The sequence below is a fragment of the Anomaloglossus baeobatrachus genome, chromosome 4 (genome assembly GCF_048569485.1).
Source record: "Anomaloglossus baeobatrachus isolate aAnoBae1 chromosome 4, aAnoBae1.hap1, whole genome shotgun sequence".
Taxonomy (NCBI): domain Eukaryota; kingdom Metazoa; phylum Chordata; class Amphibia; order Anura; family Aromobatidae; genus Anomaloglossus; species Anomaloglossus baeobatrachus.
Genome location: NC_134356.1, coordinates 389,579,033 through 389,600,943, shown reverse-complemented (window position 1 = coordinate 389,600,943; position 21,911 = coordinate 389,579,033). Strand labels below are relative to the sequence as shown.

General features: G+C 49.1%; 1 protein-coding gene across 1 annotated transcript in view; it reads left to right on the top strand.

The window, feature by feature from the left end:
- Positions 1-9,675, top strand: part of HSPA14 (heat shock protein family A (Hsp70) member 14) — an 81,256-nt gene extending 71,581 nt beyond the window's left edge. Inside the window, exon 14 of the mRNA XM_075345243.1 lies at positions 8,807-9,675. Coding sequence (XP_075201358.1) covers positions 8,807-8,885 — 79 coding nt within the window. The 3' untranslated portion in view covers positions 8,886-9,675. The remainder of the gene's footprint in view (positions 1-8,806) is intronic.
- Positions 9,676-21,911: the final 12,236 nt, after the last annotated feature.

The window sequence follows — 21,911 nt, the reverse complement described above, 5'->3', positions numbered from 1 at the left end:
ATTTCAGATAGTGTTGCGCAGAGGGACGCTGTCACCGGTACATCTCGGTCTCAGCAGCGTCTGTAATCTCGCAATCGCCGCATGGCGAACCATGCTGTTAAGGCTGTCCGAGACTCTACGAGCCGGACGGCGGTGGCATCGGCCATCTCCGTATTTTTTACGCAGAGCCTAGTGGTTAACAGATTGGATCAGATGCTTCTTCCAACAAAGTGCTTAACCAGGTTGCCTTTATCTAGTGATAGTCTGTTGGTAAGGGTTGAATGAATTCATTCAACTGTCCAAAACGACTCAAAAGGCCCAGAAGGGCATAGATTCCTAGCAGGCTCAAGTACGCCCGGGGAAGGCAGCCGGAGGAATCGCTACCAAAGCGTTTTTTTCTCATAATTTTCAGCCTTCTCACTCCGCAACCGCGGGGAGCAGACTCCCCCGCTTTAGCGACATTTACCTACCACAGGTCAAAGGCCGGTGAGAGAGAGTCAGTTTGTCTCAAACTACCTCTCCGACCGAGCCGAGGCTCTTCTGCAGGCAGGACGAGTGGTAATCCCTGTTCCTCTTCAGGAACCAGTTACGCCTTTTGCTTCGACCTGGTCGTGGTGCCAAGATAGGACGGCTCCTTCCGTCCCGTTCTGGAATTTAAACTGCTTAACAAGCACGTGACAACCAGGCGGTTCCGGAGGGAATCACTCCGCTCCGTCATTGCCTCACTGTCTCAAAGAGTTTTTCCTAACATCCATAGACATTAGGATGCTTATCTCCACGTGCCGATTGCTCCAAGGCACCGGCGTTGGCTACGGGCATAGTTCGTTTTGTAGCCCTACCCTTCGGCTGGCGACAGCCCCACGGGTTTTTCACCAAGTTCATGGCAGCAGTGGGAGCAGTCCCGCGCTCTTACGGTCACTCTGTGATCCCTTTCTTGGACAATCTACTTGTCAAGGCACTCTCTTTTAGAAGCATGCCAACACAACCTGAACATGGCGCTGGACCCTTCCCAGAGTTTCGGGGAGGTCTTTGACTTCTTCTAAGTTGAACCCAATCGCTGGCATATCTTGGCATAGAGTTTTCACACTCTCTCAGTGATAGTGAATTCCGCTGGACAAACAGCGTTCACTACAGACGAGGGTGCAGTCTCTCCTTCAAGGAGGCGCCTCATCCAGAGGCGAGCCTTTTCACGCAGTTTCATCTGCGTCCGCATCATTAGAAGATTCTTCGCTAAGGGGAAGGAAGTCGATGTTCCTACACAGTAACGTCCCCCTTTCACAGACGGTCAAAGACCGTCTTCAGAGGAGTCCACTCTTCAACTCAGTGGTCTAGAGCTCTGGGCAGTGTATCTTGCACTGCAAGCTTTCCTGCAGTGGCTGGAATGCAATCAGAACCGAATTCAGTCGGACTATCCACAGCGGTGGCGTACACATTCCGGACGTACAACACTAGGAAGCAAGTCTTCCTCAGTCGCGAGGACGTGGACGCAGGGGAATGGGACCTGCTCCCGTTTGGCTTCAAGAAATCGGTAGCCGCGGGATGAGGACGGACGTCGACATCATGGCGTCTCGGCAACTACAAGGTCTCGATTTTCATGGCGGGAGCTCTGGCGACAGGCGCCTTGGCTCAAGATTGGTCGCAGTTCCAGCTTCCGATTGCTGCCGCACTATTCTCGTCGCCCCAGACTGGCCGAGGAGGTTGTGGTACCGAGATCTGTGGCATCTCACCGTCAGTCGACTGTGAGCATTACGTCAGGGTCACAATGAGACGGGCTCGCCAGCCGCGGTTTGCCAAGATATTCCACAACTCGTGGAAGATATTCTTATCTTGGTGTTTTGCTCAGGGAGTGTATCCCTGGCCATCGGCTTTGCCTACTTTGCCTGCCCTCCTGCACTCTGGTCGGGAAAACGGTTGGTCGCTCGGCTCCCTTTAAGGGCAAGTCTCGGCACTATCCGTGTTGTTTCAGAAGCGTCTAGCACGTCTTCCTAAGGTGCGCACGTTGCTACAGGGAGTGTCATATTGTGCCCCCGTACGAGCGGCCGTTAGATCCATGGGATCTGAACGAGGTACTCGTTGCTCTCCAGAAGCCGCCTTTCGAGCCTCTGATGGGAGTTTCCCCTTTCTCGCCTGTCACAGAAAGTGGCTTTTCTAGGGCGATCACGTTTCTTCGGCGAGTGTATGAGCTGGCAGCTCTGTCATATCAGGCTCCCTTCCTGGTGTTTCACCAGGACTAGGTAGTGTTGCGCTCCATTCAGGAGTTTCTCCCTAAGGTAGTATCCGCGTTTCAGCTTAATCAGGATATATCATTACCTTCATTTTGTCCTCATCCGACTCACCGGTTTGAAACGGGTTTACATTTGTTAGATCTGGTCAGAGGACTCAGGATCTACTTTTCCCGCACGGCGCCTATGCGCCGATCTGATGCACTGTTTGTCCTTGTCGCTGGTACGCGCAAGGGATTGCAGGCTTCTAAAGCCAACATGGCTCGATGGCTCAAAGAACCAATTCTTGAAGCCTACCGTTCTGCTGAGCTTCCGGTTCCATCAGGGCTGAAGGCCCATTCAACCAGAGCCGTGGGTGTGTCCTGGGCATTACGCCACCAGGCTACGGCTCAACAGGTGTGCCAGGCAGCTACCTGGTCGAGTCTGCACATTTTCACCAAACATTATCAGGTGCATACCTATGCTTCGGCGGATGCCGGCCTAGGTAGAAGAGTACTGCAGGCGGCAGGGGCCTCCCCGTAGGGGAGCGCTGTCTTGCAGCCCTATCAAGAGGTATTTATTTACCCACCCAGGGACAGCTTTTGAACGTCCCAATTGTCTGGGTCTCCCAATAGAGCGCTGAAGAAGAAGGGAATTTTGTACTTACCGTAAATTCCTTTTCTTCTAGCTCTTATTGGGAGACCCAGCACCCGCCCTGTTGTCCTTCGGGATTCTTGGTTTGTTGCGGGTACACATGTTATTCATGTTGAACGGTTTGCAGTTCTCCGATGTTATTCGGAGTGAATTTGTTTAAACCAGTTATTGGCTTTCCTCCTTCTTGCTTTGGCACTAAAACTGAGTAAGCCCGTGATCCCACGGGGGGTGTATAGCCAGAAGGGGAGGGGCCTTACACTTTTTAGTGTAATACTTTGTGTGACCTCCGGAGGCAGTAGCTATACACCCAATTGTCTGGGTCTCCCAATAAGAGCTAGAAGAAAAGGAATTTACGGTAAGTACAAAATTCCCTTCTTTTCTTTTGGTTCATGGTCTTCAGTTCTCCGAACATCCTTCGGATTGAATTTGCTCTAGACCATTCATAAGTTTTCTCCTTCCTGCTTTTACACCAAACTGAGGAGCCCGTGGTCCACGGGAGGGTGTATAGGCAGAGGGGAGGGGTTACACTTTTTTAAAAGTGTAATACTCTGTGTGTGGCCTCCAGAGGCAGAAGCTATACACCCAATTGTCTGGGTCTCCCAATTGTCTGGGTCTCCCAATAGGAGCTAGAAGAAAAGGAATTTACGGTAAGTAAACAAAATTCCCCTTTTTTATGCTTCTAAACCAGCGAGACATATGACACACAATAATTAATAAATTACATTTCCCACATGTGTACTTTACATCAGCACAATTTTGGAAAAAAAAATTTTCATAAGGAAGTTATAGGGGTTCAAAGTTAATGAGCAATTTCTCATTTTTTAAAACAAAATTTACAAAGCCACTTTTTTAGGGACCACATCACATTTGATTTTGAGGGGCCTACATGAAAGAAAACACCCAAAAGTGACACCATTCCAAAAACTGCACCCCTCAGGCTACTCAAAACCACATTCAATAAGGTTAATAACCCTTCAGGTCCTTCACAGGAACTAAAGCAATGTGAAAGGAAAAAATTAACATTTTACTTTTTGCTATAAGAATGCAAATTTAGCCTCAAATATTGCATTTTCACAACGGTAGCAGGATTAAATGGACACTAACATTTGTTGTGCAATTTCTTCCGAGTACACCGATACCTCATATGTGGCGGTAAACCACTGTTTGGGTGCATGGCAGGGCTCCGAAGGGAAGGTGCGTCATTTGACTTTTTGAACGGAAAATTAAATTAAATTGTTAGCCGCACCATGTTGCGTTTGGAGAGCCCCTGATGTGCCGAAACAGTGGAAAATCCCCACATGTGACCCCATTTTGGAAACTAGACCCCCAAGGGATAAATATAGATGGGTAATGAGTACTTATAACCCTCATGTGCTTCATACATTGAGCCGAAAACACAAAAAAATTTTTTTTTTCCCACAAAAATGTTATTTTGGGCTCAATTTCTTTAATTTTTACAGGGGGAACAGGATAAAATAGACCCCAAAATTTGTTGGGAAATTTGTCCTGAGTAAGCCGATACTTCATATGTGGCGAAAAACCACTCTTTGGGCGCACGGCAGGGCTTCGAAGGGAAGGCACGCCATTTGACTTTTTGAACGGAAAATTAGATGAAATTGTTAGCCGCACCATGTTGTATTTGGAGAGCCCCTGATGTGCTGAAACAGTGGAAAATCCCCACATGTGACCCCATTTTGGAAACTAGACCCCCCCCCCCCCAAGGCATACACATAGATGGGTAATCAGCAATTATAACCCTTACTAGCTGTAGTACCCGGGCTTTGCCCGGGATAGTAACTGTCTCTCTCCCAGTCTCTGTCTGTGTGTCGATGTCTGTCTCGCTGTCTGTTTCTTTCCTTGTCTGTCTGTTTCTATCTGTCTCAATCTCTGTATCTATCTGTCTGTCTCTCTCTCTGTCTCTTTGCCCGGCTGTCTCTTTGCCCGGCTGTCTCTTTGCTCGGCTGTCTCTTTGCTCCCAGCTTCATTCAGATTAATGGATGCAGGATTTTTGTAGAGTAACTGGAAAGGACGGGGTTACACTTTCCCGCCCAAACATAGTCTATGACGTTCCCTAAGTCACATAGAGTGTCTGTGTAAAATTTCGTGATTCTACATGCGACGGTGCGGATTCCTTTAGCGGACATACATACACACATACACTCAGCTTTATGTATTAGATGTGCTTCATACATTGAGCCGAAAAAAACAAAAAAAGTACTTTTTTTTTTTTCCACAAAAATGTTATTTTGGGCTCAATTTTTACAGGGGGAACAGGATAAAATAGACCCCAAAATTTGTTGGGACATTTGTCCTGAGTAAGCCGATACTTCATATGTGGCGAAAAAACACTGTATAGGCACACAGCAGGGCTCCGAAGGGAATGAGCGATGTATTTTATCAGGGACATGGTATGTCAATTTTATATTTGTGTTGTGTAGGTTTTGTCAAGTCACCATCTTTGTCATGTAGTGTGCATCAGGTCACCGTCTTTGTCGAGTAGTGTGCCTCAGGAATTTTAAGTTGGCATATATCAATTTAGTTCCCGGACGAATGATAGACTTTGAAGCAGTAGTATCTCATTGATACTTGGTTTCCCGCCTCACCCCTTTTTTATAGCACACCCTTCACCTTTTCTGCGCTCTTCCTCTTCCGGTAGTTTGTGGTACCTCACCAGGAAAATGTTGCCCTGGTACGACACAGGAACCTTCAGTTCTAGAGGTAGTAGGAACTGCTGCTTCTTCTTCTTCATCTCCTCCACTTCCAAAGATCATGATCTTGATTACTACCTCCTGGAACTGAAGGAAGGTGTTGGTCTGGCCTGCACATCGTGAGAGCACGAAAGCATTGTATAGTGCCATCTGCACGATGTGCATGGCCAGCTTTTTATACCACACCTTAACCTTCCGCATGGCATTATAGGGTTGGAGGACTTGATCAGAAAGATCAACTCCTGCCATATGTTTGTTGTACGCCAAGCCACAGTCCGGTTTTCGAACCTGTGCTCAGGTACCTCGAACATTGGTGGCTGAGGTGCCTGGACCATGTATTGTGGTCAAGAAAAGGACATCCCTTTTGTCCTTGAACTTAACTACAACCATGTTGTCGCTACATTGGGCTCTGCTCTCACCTTTTTGGAGCAGCTGCCCAATTAGCGTCACAGGGAGGCCCTTCTGTTTTTTCCGGATCGTACCACAAGCTGCGGTACCTCTGGAAGAGAGGGATTGGAAAAGTGGGATGCTTATATAGAAGTTATCAACATACAGATGATAACCTTTATCAAGCAGTGGGTGGATCAAACTCCACACAATTTTCCCACTCACCCCCAGAGTAGGTGGGCATTCTGGGGATTGGATCCGCGTGTCCTTCCCTTCGTAAACACTAAAGCTGTGAGTGTACCCTGAGGTACTCTCGCACAGCTTATAGAGTTTAATGCCATACCTTGCCCTTTTACTGGGCAAGTACTGGCGGAACTTCAGTCTCCCCTTGAAGTGGATGAGGGACTCATCCACACAAATTTCCCTCTGGGGAATGTACACTTGAGCAAACTTTTTGCTAAAGTGTTCGATGACCGGACACATTTTGAACAGTCGGTCAAAATTCGGGTCATCTCCGGGAAGACACTCCAAATTGTCCCTAAAATGTAAAAATCTGTGGATAGCCTCGAACAGTTTACGAGTCATAATCATACCAAATACTGGAGTGTTGTATAAAACATCAACACTCCAATATTGGCGAAGTTCAGGCTTCTTCACTAACCCCATGTGAAGAGCTAGACCCCAGTACTTCATCATTTCTACTGAATCCGTTGGGGTCCAGCTAGAATATGATGAGCGAGGTTTTTCGGCCAAAAATTGTTTGGCGTAAAGATTTGTTTGCACCACCATGAGACTAACGAACTCTTCAGAGAAGTAGACTTTGAAAAAGCCTATTTCTCTAAGGTTGTTAGTATCAAACTGGATTCTTGATTGGGGAGTAAAATCAGGAATCCTTGGTGCAAAATTTTCAGGGGCTGGGGAACAATTCCCGGTCACTAGTGCTAGGTTGGGGGTCACTAGCACTAGTGCTGGGCTGGGCGTCACTCACGCTCTGCGCTGGGCCTTCTCCCCTGGGCGCCGGGTCTTCTCCCCTGGGCGCCGGACGATTTATTTCTACGACGTCTTCTTGGTGGTTCCTCGGCACTATAGGAGGAAGAGGACTGGGAGGAACAAAGGAATGTGGGGTCATCTCCTTCGCTATCAGTCTCGGAGGCAACAATGGCATATGCCTACTCGGCTCAATACAGCGTCCGAGATTGGGAAGACCGGGACATCGTATATCTGGTGTTTTATTCAAATGTATGAGTGTGTGTCTTCGAACAGGAAAAACCTAAAAAAAAAAAAAAAAAAAAAAAAAAAAAAATATACACGAGCACCTACAACTGACACTAAGCCCAGAGTCACACGTGTGAGAGTTTCGCATCGCATCACCTTGCACAGCCGCCCGCTCCTTGGTAAGAAGCGTGCAGCTCCATGTATTTGTACACGGCTGCACGTTCCTGTCCGGGAAGCGGGCAGCCGTGCCGAGTTATACGATGCAAGACTCTGCCATCGCTCTTACGTGTTGGCACTGGGCTGACCTTTACAATAAAAAAACAAAACAAAAACGTGAGCAATTATGTACGTGATCACTAATCACATAGCTGATCAGCGCTCGATGGGGGGGTAAGGGGGGTGAAGGAGGAAAGGGGAGGGGAAGTGTATATGTGTGTGTGTGTTAGCGTTAGCGTTAGAAAGAGCTAGGGTCAATACTCAGCAGCAGGAGAGATTGGAGCAGATCATCCACGCAGCTGATGGTGAGCCAGGACATGGGGGCAGCGGTGGATTGGGGGGTGGAGGGAGCAAGGGGGTCGGCGGTGGATTGGCAGCAGAGATGGATGTGGGAGGGGAAGCAGGCACTGGCAGCAGAGATGGATGGGGGAGGGGAAGCAGGCACTGGCCTGCGATTACAAGCAGGCAGCGGCTGGGCGGTGCGGGGCAGCGATGGTACGGTGCGGGGTGGTATGGGGCAGCGGTGCGGCGGGGGGGGGGGGGAACAGCAGTGGATGAGTTGGGCAGCAATACTCACCGAGGATCGTGGGCTGGCTCAGCGAGGATCACAGAGGTAGGATCGCGCTCCTCAGCTTCCACGGATGGAATGAACCTGAGGTGAGCGGTCACCGGCAGTTCACCGGCACCACGGAGATTGGAGGGTTCGATCACGAGGACGATCCCTCCAATCAGAGCTGGGGAGGTTGAAACAAAGGTCAGCCAATGATCTGTGTTATAGAAGCACCGATCAGGGCTGGATTGCAATGTTTGAGCCATTTTTATTAGCTGAAACATTACAATGCCTGTGATTGGCTCATTGTCACAAATCAGCCAATCACAGGCACCATAGGTCCGGGGTGGAGAAACCACCCCTCGGGAGGTCAAGCAGAGGTCCCCTCCTTCTAGAAAACGTTGGAAAATTCCACCGATTGCCATCACCGGGACCACACTGTCGCGATTCCGCCATGACGGAAAGATCCGTCATGGGTCTTTAAGTACCAGGGCACCATGACGATCTTTCTGTCAAAAGTCGTGAAGGGGTTAATATAGATCATTTCTAGAATACTGTATATAATAAGGACTCGCTGATGCTGGCCGCAGTGGATAAGGGAAAAATCTGGTGACAGATTCCCTTTTAAAGCATTTTTACTTTTGATTACCAAACAAGGCCCATTGGATGTTGCCTTCTTTTCTCAAATATTTTTTATTTACATCTGTATCAGCTATGGGGAAATACTATTTCTATGACTCGTAAATTTAGACATTTGAATAGTATTTCTAAAAAGAAAAACTTGAGTGAAACAATTCAGCCTTCTGTAAGACTGGGTGTTATGCAGGGTTTAATCATATTTGGTTGGTCTGTAATAATATAAACTAATTTATCATAATTGTCTTTTATTTCTACAGGGATGGCTCATTACATGTAACTTGCACTGACAAAGACACTGGAAAGTCAGAAATGATCACAGTTGAAGACTCCTCTTGAGCAAAGATCATTCATGTCACATTTATATGAGCTCAAGGACAAGTTCAGACATTCAAAAGAAGCCCGTGACCATGTTGTGTACAGTCCAAATCTGAAAACAAAATGTCTAGTCTGTTATTATTTAGTTCTGATTTGTCCCTTCAGTTGCACTCGGAGTGGAGTTTGGACCCATAGACTTATTGATTCTGCATATCGATCTGCGTGCGCCAGGAGCTGTTCACTTGAGTGGTGTATCCAGCAAACTCCTAGGGGTTTCGGGACCTCTACCCCCCCTCCCCCCACGAATTGGCAGCTCATTGAAACTTCTAGAATATATGAAAAAATGATACCTACACTTCATGTACCCTTGCGTACAACTAGCTTGTGCTCCATAGGGCATTTTATGAACGTTTATTACTTATATGGTCACTGGCGTTTTAATAAACGTTTCATAAATGAATGCTACAAGCAAATAGAGGAAACTTTGTAATATATGTCAAAAGGCATTTCTTCTTCTTTCCCTGCATGTTCCACTCACAAAACAGCTCAAGTCTGTCTTCCTCAAAGCAAGATGGACAACTAGCACAGTATGTTACACCTCATGTTATACTCTAAGGGGAGGGTAAAGAGAAGTGAGAAAAACAAGTAAAGGCAGACCATCTCGGCAGTTTGTGCTGAAGTTTGTGAGTGATTTAGCTTATCCTAGAGCTGGATTCACCGTTACACAGCTCAGTACTAATGTATTAATCTTCCCCATGCAGCTGCTACTTCTGCAGATATCTTAAACATAGAAATAAAGAGCAGGAATTCATTGCTGTATGCTGTGTATCTTTGCAGCTTGTCTCCAACCACTAGTCCAGAATGAAATGATAATTATAGCGAGAGGCTGCAATGGTAAAACTGGTGAAAAGTGATGATTCAGAATATACATTGCCTTATAAAAAGTTCATACTCTGTGTATTTTTCCACATTTTTTCACTTTACACCTATAAACGTTAACCTATTTTATATGATATACCAACATTATGTAGCAAGTATTTGTGATCTGTAAGATAAGTGGTACATTATTTTCAAAATATTTTAAAAATATAAATCTGAAAATTGTGATGTTTGTTTTCATCCCCCCTGGTTCAATACTTTGTAGTACCACTTTTCGCTGCAATTACTGCTGCAAGTCTTTTGAGTTATGTTTCTCCCTGTTTTGCACATCTAGAGGCTATTTGTCCATTCTTCTCTGCAAAATGGTTCTAGGTCAGTGAGATTGGATGGAGTGCATCTGTGAACAGCAGTTTTCAAGTCTTGCTGCAGATTCTCAATTTTTGTCTGGACTTTTGACTGTGCCATTCAAACACATGCTTTGATCTAAACCAGTTTTTCAAAAACGTCATGTTTTCAGGATTTCTTTACTGTTGAACAGATGATGGAATCTATCAAGGCATCACCTGTGCTATATTAAGGATATCCTGAAAACATGACCTGTTGGGGGTGTGAGGACTGGAGTTTGGGAACCAATGATCTAAACCAGGGGTCCCCAACTCCAGTCCTCAAGGGCCACCAACAGTGCATGTTTTCAGGGTCTCCTTAGTATTACACAGGTGATAATTTAAACACCCATGCAATGCTAAGGAAATCCTGAAAACGTGCACTGTTGGTGGCCCTTGAGGACTGGAGTTGGGGAACCCTGATCTAAACCATTCCATTGCGGTATGGCTGTATGTTTAGAGTTGTTGTTGTGCTGGGAGATGATCCTACGCACCCCAGTCTCAAGTCTTTCACAGCCTAGAATTTCACTGTCCCCACTGGATAAAAACATCCCCCACAGCATGATGTTGCCACTAGCAGGTTTGATGGTGTTTTCAGGGTGTTTGTTATTATAGATTGGGATGATAATCTATGTAAAATTACCACAATCTAAATTCCCTATCAGTGTGGGAGGAACCCCACGCATACACAGGGAGAACATACAAACTGCTTGCAGATATTGTTATTGGCGAGACTTGAACCCAGGACTCCAGAGCACTGCAAATCAACAGTGCTAACCACTGAACCACCCTTGTGCTGCTGTTGGGTGAAGTGCAGTGTTAGTTGTATACCACACATAGTGTTTTGCAAAGCTCTATTTTCGTCTCATCTGACTAGAACATTGTCTTCCACATGCTAGCTGCCCTCAATTTACTACTGAGGTGACTTCTGGAGGCAGTTGGTCACTCAGAATTTTATTTAGGGGTCTCAGACTACAGAAGACTGAATAAATCAATTTTCAGAATAATGGTTTTATAAATATTTAAAACTATGTCTCATTTCCTTTACAAGTCACAAATACTACTTAGTTTTATTATATCACATAAAATCCCAATAAAATAATTTAAGTTTGTGGCTGTAACGTGAAACAAATGTGGAAAAGTTCAAGGAGCTGTAAATCTGTTTTCTCTGACGCCTCATTGGGGGACACAGGCCATGGGTGTTATGCTGCTTATCCATAGGAGGACACTAAGTAGATGCAAAGATGCTAGCTCCTCCCCTGCAGTATACACCCCCCTGGCCCAGCCAGGCTACTTCAGTTTTATTTTAGTGTCTATAGGAGGCACATCTCTGCAGACTACTGCAGCAAGAATTTTTTTTTTAGAGGGCGACTGTTCCTTCAGGGACCGATTTCCCAAAACCATCAACAGGCGGGAACGCGGAGTGTCGCCTCCCCGTACCCCCTCCTGCGACGCTGGATCCTGGGGTGTTAATCACTGGACGACGGGTCTCACAGGACACCGATTTTTCCAGAGCCCAGAGCAGATGAAAACTTCCTCAGTCCCTCTTGCAGGCTCTGAGTTGATACACGCTCTGCACCAGCGTGACCAGACTGCCATCTCCACAGGAGCTGAGGTGAGAATTCCGATTTTCCAGAGCAGATGGCAAAACTTCCTCACTCCCTCTGGCAGGGTCTGAGTTGATACATGCTTCGCACCAGTGTGACCAGGCACAGCAGGCATCAGACTGCCAACTCCACAGGAGTTGAGGTGAGATCAGTCTGATTTTCCAGAGCAGATGGAAAAACTTCCTCAGTCCCTCTGGCAGGGTCTGAGTTGATACACGTTCTGTGACCGGGCACAGCATCTCCACACTAGTTCCCTGACAGAAATTGGAGCAAAGGTCAGATCCTCCTTGATTGTATTCACATGGGCTGATTGCAGACTCCTGCATAGCATTCCACCTGTGGCGGGGGGAGGGGGGAGAGCTCCCTGGACTCAGTGCACCCGCTGCTGCGGTACACTTGAGTTTTTTCTGTCCACCATTGTTGTGCAGGCCTGGAGGGGGGGAAGGGGAGTCCCTTCCCACCATTTTTTTGTTTATTATTTTCTCATGCTTTCTTGTCGGAGCTAAGCCCCGCCCCCTCCGACCCCTCACGAAAGCGCGCGTAACCCTCCTCACACAGGATCTGCAGAGCATTGCTCCCTCTTGTTGTGATCAGAGCCTATGAGTGTCTCTCAGAGCTGGCTTCCTCCTTCCCACAGGAACTGTGACACAGGAGGAGGGGGGGAGGGGCCATCAGGGTTCTGGGTGAGTTATAGCCTCACTTGCATATTAGCTCTGCAGAGCATTGCTCCCTCATTGCAATCAGAGTTTGTGGCTCATCAGCCAGGGGCTGCAGTCACATGTTTTATGCTCTGCACAACTACAGCAACAACTATAAGACGCTGGATGATAGCACCTCTTCCTTCTGTGAGTCCGGTGCCCCTGTAGCTCACCCCCCCACCACCAGCGCAGCAACTGCTGCCAGCCCAGAGCCTATGGCTCCCAGTCCCCCGGAATGGGCACAGTTCCCAGAACCTGGTGCTGACTATGCAACATCGTCCTCACACCCCTCGGGGCCCCTGGACAGAACTCAGCCTGATGACACCTCTATAGAGGGTCCTTCTGATAAGAATCAGCCCTCTGCTTCACTGGTTGCAGATCAGAAAAAGGGCATGTCCCCCATGGTTCTCCCTCTGAGGTACACAGATGGGGTTCTCCCACATGTTCCGCAGTCTCAGGAGCCGGAGGAAGGGGAATGATGTTTGTACCGGGATGATTCCTTGGTTTCAAACTCCCCGAGCGATCAAGCTGCGATGGATTTGCTTATTGCAGCAATCAACCAAAACTCTGCATGTGAAAGATCTCCCATCCACTACTACTGACCCTGCGGTCTCCTTTAAAAGGGTGGAGAAACCTCAAAAAAAAAACCATTTTTTTGACGGCGCTTCGGTATCCATAAACTCATGGAGTCCCGATACCTCTTTGACTTAGCTGTCTCTAAGGGCTGGGCTGATCTGGCCTCGGTGGACCCTCACCTGGCTTCCGCCTGCCTGAAGGACCCTCCTGTCTTTTACTTGATGGATTGTCCTTCAAGGACCCGACAGACAGACAAGTGGAGCAGCTTGATCGCTCTGCCTCAAGGCCGCGGGTCCCTCTCCCCTTCCGTGTGGGTCGCACAGGCACCAGGACTATGTTTCCCTCAGACTCTCACAGATGTAACAGTTCACATTGCTGCGGCGGCAGAGTACCTCATGCAGGCCTCCCTTGATGCTGCTACCTGCGCAGTTATTGCCGCCTCAAATACCATAGCCATCCGTAAGGCCCTCTGGTTCCGATAATGGAGAGCGGACTCTGTCTCTAAGAAGCCTCTCACAGTACTCCTTTCCAGACCGATGGTTTGCCGATCGTCTGGACAGGCTCTTTTTTTTTGTCTGACGCCACGGGAGGAAAAGAGTACCTCCCTCCCCCAACTCTAGCCCAGGATGTTTTTTACTAGACACGCAGTGCCCGACCTTCTCAGCCCTCCTCGAGTCCACCTCGTCCTGGCAGTCTAGACAAAGACCGAGGAGTCTCGTCCTCCTTCATCTGGGCCGCCGCCTCAGACCACAAATGGGTGTGATACCTTGTGTCTTCCGGTTACCACATTGAATTCTGGACCCGATCCTCTGGTCAGTCTTTTCTCTCAAACCCACCCAAAGGCTCCAAAACACCACGAGGCCTTCTCAGCAATCCACTCCCTTCAAACGGCAGGGGTGATGGTACCTGTTCCGGACGGTGAGAGGTTCAAGGCCTTCTATTCCAACCTCTCGTGGTCCCCAAAAAAGGACGGGTCAGTTCGTTCCAACATGTGCACGTAAGGAGATTCAGAATGGACTTCCTAGGGTCCATTATTACTTTCATGGTCGACGGAGAATTCCTTGCCTCCCTAGCTTTCAGGGACGCGTACCTGCACATACCCATCGCTCCAGCTCACCAAAAGTTCCTCCGCTTCGCGGTTCAGGACTTCTTTTTTTCATTTGTGGCCCTACCCTCGGCTCTGCCACAGCACCAAGGGTCTTAACTAAGGTCATGGCAGCCGCCATGAGTGCCCTTCACGCCAGGAGAGTGGCTGTTCTGCCTTGCTTGGATGACCTCCTCATCAAGGGCTCAACCAGCGTGCAGATTTCTGTGGGCACCCTATCCCGCTTAGGGCGGCTTCTGACTCCAGTCAAACCATCCCCGGTCCCGTCAAAATCTGTCACCTCCCTGGGCATGTTCCTGGACACTCTTCGGGGCTTGATATTTCCCCCTCAAGACAAGGCAACCGCTCTACAACAAGCGGTACACTGCCCTCTACGTACTCCTCTCGCTCCACACGATTCAGTATGAGAGTACTACGTAGGAGAGCGGCGGCTATAGAGGCAGTGCTGCTCGCTTAGCCACACCACCGCCCACTGCAGATTTCGCTTCTAGCTGCCTGGGACAAGAGCCCCTTTTCCTTGGACGAACTTTTGACCTGACACCTTCAGTCAGGTATGCGCTTTGCTGGTGGCTTCAGTCCTCTTCCATATCGAGAAGGAGTTTTTCTCCCCCAAGTGGACTGGCTACTCCTGACCACGGACCTCTTAGTCTGGGGAGCAGCGTACTGGCTCCACACTGTTTCGGGACGTTGGACACCCCAGGAGTCTTCCCTTCCCAGAAATCATCCTGAAAATCAGCACGATCTTCTCGCGCTCAGGTCATTCCCCCCTTCTGCTAGCAGGTCGTTTTGATTCGGGTCCAATTGGAAAATGCAACAGTTGTGGCCTATGTCAATCGGCAGGGAGGTACCAGCAGCAAGACAGCTTATCTCGAGGTCCTCAGGATCCTCACCGGAGCCAAATCGACGGGGCCTGCGTTTTCAGCGTTACACATACCGGGAGTAGGGAACTAAATCGCCAAGGCCTGGCCGCCAGAGAGTGGTTTCTCCACCCAGAAGTGTTCCCACACATCTGCACTCACTGGAGTACACCAGACGTGGATCTAACAGCCTCAAGGTTGAACGCAAAGGTACCCGCGTTCTTAGCCAGGTCACGTGATCCACAGGTCATTGGCGCGGATGCTCTAGTCTTCTGAAGTCGTTTCCATCTGCCTTACATGTTTTTTGCCTCTGCCCCTGCTGCCGCGAGTAATCAGGAAGATCAAGGCAGAAGGAGTCCCGGTGATACTAATAGCACCAGACTAGCCCAGGTGTGCCTGGTATGCTGAATTGGTACAATTGCTCATGGCGCCTCGTAAGCATCCCAGACCTGCTGACCCAAGGACCCATTTCCCATCAGAACTCCAGAGCCCTGAAGCTGATGGCCTGGCCATTGAGACCTGGACTTTAACAAGAGCGAGATTCTCCTGCGGTCATCTCCACCATGTACAGTACCCGAAAGCCGGCCTTCATCCCGTTTTTACCACCGTACGTGGAAAACTTTCCTTTCCCAGTGCAGGGAATCTAATGTCCAACCTATGCCTCTGGGATCCCCAGAATTCTTGATTTTTTTTTTGCAGTCAGGTTGCAAAAGGGGTTGGCCCTCAGCTACCTTAAGGGGCAGGTTTCATCTCTATCAATACCGCCTAGCTTGCAATCCGCAAGTCAAGACTTTCCTAAAGGGTGTTTCCCATCTAGTTTCCCTGTATAAATGGTCGCTGGACCCATGGGACCTCAATCTCGTTTTGGACGGTATCCAGAGGTCCCCTTTTGAACCTCTTAAGGAATCTTCTCTTGCTCTTCTCTCCTGGAAGGTAACATTCTTAGTGGCGATTACGTCCATCAGACAAGTTTCGGAACTGGCAGCACTCTCTTGCCTTGAACCCTTTCTGATCTTTCATCAGGACAAGGTGGTTCTACGCCCCCTTCCGGATTTTCTTCCGAAGGTTACTTCCCAGTTTCATATGAAAGAGGACATTGTTCTGCCTTCCTTTTGTTCACACCCAGTCCATAGGGTGGAAAGGTTCCTATATTCGCTAGACCTTGTGAGGGCTCTCAGATATTACGTACCCAGGACAGCCCCTTTAGGAACATAGACTCCTTGTTCGTCATTCTTGAAAGGCCTAAGAAAGGAGAGGCAGCTTCATAGGCAACACTGGCTCGCTGGATTCGCTCTGCGATCCAGGAGGTCTACCGCTTGCAACTCAAGCCCATTCCTAGTGGGCTGCGGACCCCTTCCACGCGAGCAGTTGGCGCCTCTTGGGCCATTAGGCATCAGGCTGCAGTGGAACAGAGGTATAAGGCTGCGACCTGGTCTTGCCTACATACTGTTTCAAAGCATTACTGAGTCCATACCCAGGCTTCGGCTGAGGCGAACCTAGGTAGGAAAATTCTGCAAACGATAGTGGAGTACCTATCTCAGTAGGCGCTCCTGGCTATCTGGGACTGGTTTCTAGTCCTTGGGTTGCGTTGTTTATTGATTACCCACCCATGGACTGCTTTAGGACGTCCCATGGTCCTGTGTCCCCCAATGAGGCGCCAGAGAAAAACGGATTTTTGTGTACTCACCGTAAAATCGTTTTCTCTTAGCCATCATTGAGGGACACCGCACTCTCCCTTTTGCCCTGTTGGGCCTTAGCTTTTTTCTGTCTCAGTACTTTTTTGTTATGAGTATTCACTCACGTTTTTTGTTACTTCTTCTCCTACTGCTTGTATACTAAAACTGAAGTAGCCTGGCTGGGCCAGGGGGTGTATACTGCAGGGGAGGAGCTAACATCTTTGCATCTACATAGTGTCCTCCTATGGATAAGCAGCATAACACCAATGGTCCTGTGTCCCCCAATGATAGTCTCATTGGCAGCACAACAGCTGGAGATATTCTCCTCTCTGAGAGCTCATAGGACAAGTGGAAATTTCAGTTGATACCTGAACACTATTAGCTGTCCTGAACTCCACCTAATTGTGTAATTTAATCTTTTATTAGTGGAGTGAGCCTTGTGCTGCTGACTGGGCTAAGGGAAATCGGTTTACATTTTAAATCCTCACTTACCTTTTGTGTTCCATACTGCAGCACAACAAATGGGGATATAGCAAGAAAATCCATTGGGAGGGTCCAAAGCTCAACATTAACTACCAAAAAGCATTCTTTCCTATGGATCTTTAAATAGTCTTACACTAGGTAAAGAAAAGTATTAGGAGTGTACGAGAGGCTACGTTACATGTTTACTTCCAATAAATTGGGATTTTGATCTGGCATTAAATCCTAAGACTTACGAAAAGGCTTGTTTAAAAAGCCTTTTTTGACTTTTAGGATTGCTACTTTATACAACAACAGACGAGGTGGAGGAAAGCTTGACACGCCCAATAGAATAGGTCACCACACATCCATGGAGTGCAACGATATAAAGTCTGCAAGGTGGACTGTAACTTGAATAGAAGGAAAAGATATCAGCACATCAACGTAAAATAATTTCTTTCTTTATTGAAACATAGTATTAAAAAAAGTCCATCCATATTTAGAAGACCGACGCAAAAGAGCGTCCTTAATCATAGGCTTCCAATAGGTGGCGCTAGAGTTTGTCTCCTTCCTCACTGGAGGGACAATTTGAATGTTTGCTCCACTGGCACAAAGTGCATAATACAATACTTGAGGTTGAGATACTAGGCCTCTAGCATATATCATTGAATTTTTGAATTGTAAGCTTACTACAACTTTCTTTTGAAGCTGTGGCTGATTTTATTTGAGGTTTTCTCTTTTTTGGGTAGCAATGTATTTTGTTTAACCCCTTCACAACAGGCCGATTTTGCGCTTTCTATTTTTTTTGTAGGTTTTTTATTTTTTTTTCTTCATTCAATCTGGTCCTGTAAAGGCTTGTTTTTTGCGGAACGAGCTGTACTTTCTTTGTCGCTCCATTGGGAGACCCAGACAATTGACAATTGGGTGTATAGGCTATGCCTCCGGAGGCCGCACAAAGTATTACACTAAAAGTGTAAAGCCCCTCCCCTTCTGCCTATACACCCCCCGTGCTCCCACGGGCTCCTCAGTTTTTATGCTTTGTGCGAAGGAGGCAGACATGCACGCACAGCTCCATAGATGGGTCAGCAGCAGCTGCTGACTATGTCGGATGGAAGAAAAGTGGGCCCATATAGGGCCCCCAGCATGCTCCCTTCTCACCCCACTCTTGTCGGCGGTGTTGTTAAGGTTGAGGTATCCATTGCGGGTACGGAGGCTGGAGCCCACATGCTGTTTTCCTTCCCCATCCCCCTTAGGGCTCTGGGTGAAGTGGGATCCTATCGGTCTCCTGGCACTGAGACCGTGCTTCATCCACAACTCCTGGGAGCCTGCTGGATAGGAGCCGGGTATCGTTCAGGGACATGGCCCTGCTACTTGGAGGTACTCTGTGTCCCCGTGGGGACCGAGCACAGCAACACTCCAGCATTGCTGGGTGTGCTAGTGCACCGGGGACCGCGGCGCTGACCGGGTTAAATGTGCCATTACACACTCAGCGTCGTTGAGTGTGTTTATGTAGGGGGACTACCGCGCTGACCGCCGCCGCCATGTTTAACACTGAGGCGCGGCTGGGACTTGTAGTGCGCCGGGGACTTCCGCGCGGCCGAGCTTTTACGGCGGCCGCGCTTATTACTCGAGTCCCCGGCTTTTTTGCGGCCTAGTCTTTCTTCCTCCCGCCCACAGCCCTGACATGCAGGGGAAGGGCGGGACACTGTACGGACGAGCAGCAATGAGGGCTGGAGCATGCTTTGCATACTCCACCCCCCTCACTGTGCACAGTGTGGCACCAGTTCCCGCACTCTCTGGGTCACGCCCACGGCTCCCTCCTCTCCTCAGGACGCCGGCAGCCATTCCTGTCAGCTCCTTGAAAGCTGCAGAGGGGGACAAATTCTGACAGACCCAGGCAGGGACCCTGGTGGCCTCACAACCGCTTTAAGCGGGTGGTATGCAGCACCTGTGGTGCTAGCCACATTTGTGCAGGAGTGTAATTTTAAATTATATGTTTATAAGATATACTTTACACTGTATGGTGCACAGTTGATTCTGGCTATATATTGTGTTGCTCAGGGAAGACAACAGCATGGCGCCCATAAAAGGCAGGGGTGCCAAACCACAGGCTTACTATGCTGCCTGCGCCGCATGTACGACCCCGCTACCGGCAAGATCCACTGAGCAATCCAGACCGGTATCTCAGCACAGGGGCACTGTTGAATCATTGCTCCCTGGCCCCCCTCAGTTGGACCAGCAAGGTCCCCCCGGGGTGTCTCATAGATCCCAGGGTGAGGTCTCTGATACAGACCCCAGCCCCTGACCGACTAAGCGAGCTCGCTGGGAAATTCCCTCGACATCTTCATATTGGTCAGGGTCTCAGCGGGGGGAATCTCTGGAGGATGAAGCGGAGACAGCTGATCAGGATTCTGATCCTGAGGCCGCTCTCAATCTTGATACGCCTGACGGGGACGCCATAGTGAACGATCTTATTGCGTCCATCAATCAAAGTTGGATATTTCTCCCTCAGCTCCTCCAGCGGAGGAGTCAGCTTCTCAGCAGGAGAAATTCCGTTTCAGGTTTCCCAAGCGTACACAGAGTATGTTTCTGGACCACTCTGATTTCAGAGAGGCAGTCCAGAATCACCGTGCCTGTCCTGATAAGCGTTTTTTTCTAAGCGCCTTAAGGATACACGTTATCCTTTTCCCCCTGACGTGGTCAAAGGTTGGACTCAGTGTCCCAAGGTGGATCCTAGACTGGCGGCTAGAGCCATACTTGCAGTGGAAGATGGGGCTTCACTCAAAGATGCCACTCACAGGCAGATGGAGCTCTGGTTGAAATCCATCTATGAAGCTATCGGCGCTTCTTTTGCCCCAGCATTTGCAGCCGTATGGGTGCTACAAGCTATCTCAGCAGGTCAAGCGCAAATTGACGCAGCCACACAGACGTCGGCATTTGCGTCTTACGCTATTAATGCTGTCCTGGACTCTGCGAGCCGTACGGCGGTTGCATCCGCCAATTCGGTGGTACTCCGCAGGGCCTTGTGGCTACGGAAATGGAAGGCAGATTCTGCTTCCAAAAAAGCGCTTAACCAGTTTGCCAATTTCTGGCGACCGATTGTTTGGCGAACGTTTGGATGAAATCATCAAACAATCCAAGGGAAAGGTTACATCCTTACCCCAGCCCAAACCGAACATACCCCAACAGAGGAGGGGGCAGTCGAGGTTTCGGTCCTTTCGGGGCGCGGGCAGGTCCCAATTCTCCTCGTCCAAAAGGCCTCAGAAAGATCAAGGGAACTCCGATTCATGGCGGTCTAAGTCACGTCCTAAAAAGACCACCGGAGGTGCCGCTACCAAAGCGGCTTCTTCATGGCTTTCGGCCTCCTCAATCCGCATCCTCGGTCGGTGGCAGGCTCTCCCGCTTTTGCGACACCTGGCTGCCAAGGGTAAAAGACCGTTGGGTGAGAGACATTCTGTCTCACGGTTACAAGATAGAGTTCGCCTCTCGTACCCCGACTCGATTCTTCAGGTCATCCCCGCCTCCCGAGCGAGCCGAGGCTCTTCTGCAGGCGCTGGGCACTCTGAGGGCAGAAGGAGTGGTGGTCCCTGTTCCTCTTCAGCAACAGGGTCACGGTTTTTTCTCCAACCTGTTTGTGGTTCCAAAGAAGGACGGGTCTTTCCGTCCTGTCCTGGACCCGTAACTGCTCAACAAAGACGTAAAGACCAGGTGGTTCCGGATGGAATCCCTCCGCTCCGTCATCGCCTCAATGTCCCAAGGAGATTTCCTTGCATCGATCGATATCGAAGATGCTTATCTCCACGTACTGATTGCTCCAGAGCACCAACGCTTCTTGCGCTTCACCATAGGAGACGAACACCTGCAGTTCGTGGCAATGCAGTTCGGCCTGGCTACAGCCCCACGGGTTTTCACCAAGGTTATGGCTACTGTAGTAGCGGTCCTCCACTCTCAGGGTCACTCGGTGATCCCTTACTTGGACGATCTGCTGATCAAGGCACCCTCTCAAGAGGCATGCCAACACAGCCCCGACGCTTCTCTGGAGGCTCTCCAGAGTTTCGGGTGGATCATCAATTTTCCAAAGTCAAATCTGACACCGGCCCAATCGCTGACATATCTTGGCATGGAGTTTCATACCCTATCAGCGATAGTGAAGCTTCCGCTGATCAAGCAGCGTTCACTACAGAAAGGGGTGCAATCTCTCCTTCAAGGTCAGGCACACCCCTTGAGGCGCCTCATGCACTTCCTGGGGAAGATGGTGGCAGCAATGGAGGCAGTCCCTTTCGCGCAGTTTCATCTGCGTCCTCTTCATTGGGACACCCTACGCAAATGGGACAGGAAGCCGACGTCCCTCGACAGGAACATCTCCCTCTCTCAGTCAACCAAAGCTTCCCTTCGGTGGTGGCTTCTTCCCACTTCATTATCGCATGGGAAATCCTTCCTACCCCCATCCTGGGAGGTGGTCACGACGGACGCGAGTCTGTCAGGGTGGGGAGCAGTCTTTCTCCACCACAGGGCTCAGGGTACGTGGACTCAGCAAGAGTCCTCGCTTCAGATCAATGTTCTGGAGATCAGGGCAGTGTATCTTGCCCTAAAAGTGTTCCAGCAGTGGCTGGAAGGCAAGCAGATCCGAATTCAGTCGGACAACTCCACAGTGGTGGCTTACATCAACCACCAAGGCGGAACACGCAGTCGGCAAGCCTTCCAGGAAGTCCGGCGGATTTTGATGTGGGTGGAAGCCACGGCCTCCACCATCTCCGCAGTTCACATCCCGGGCGTCGAAAACTGGGAAGCAGACTTTCTCAGCCGC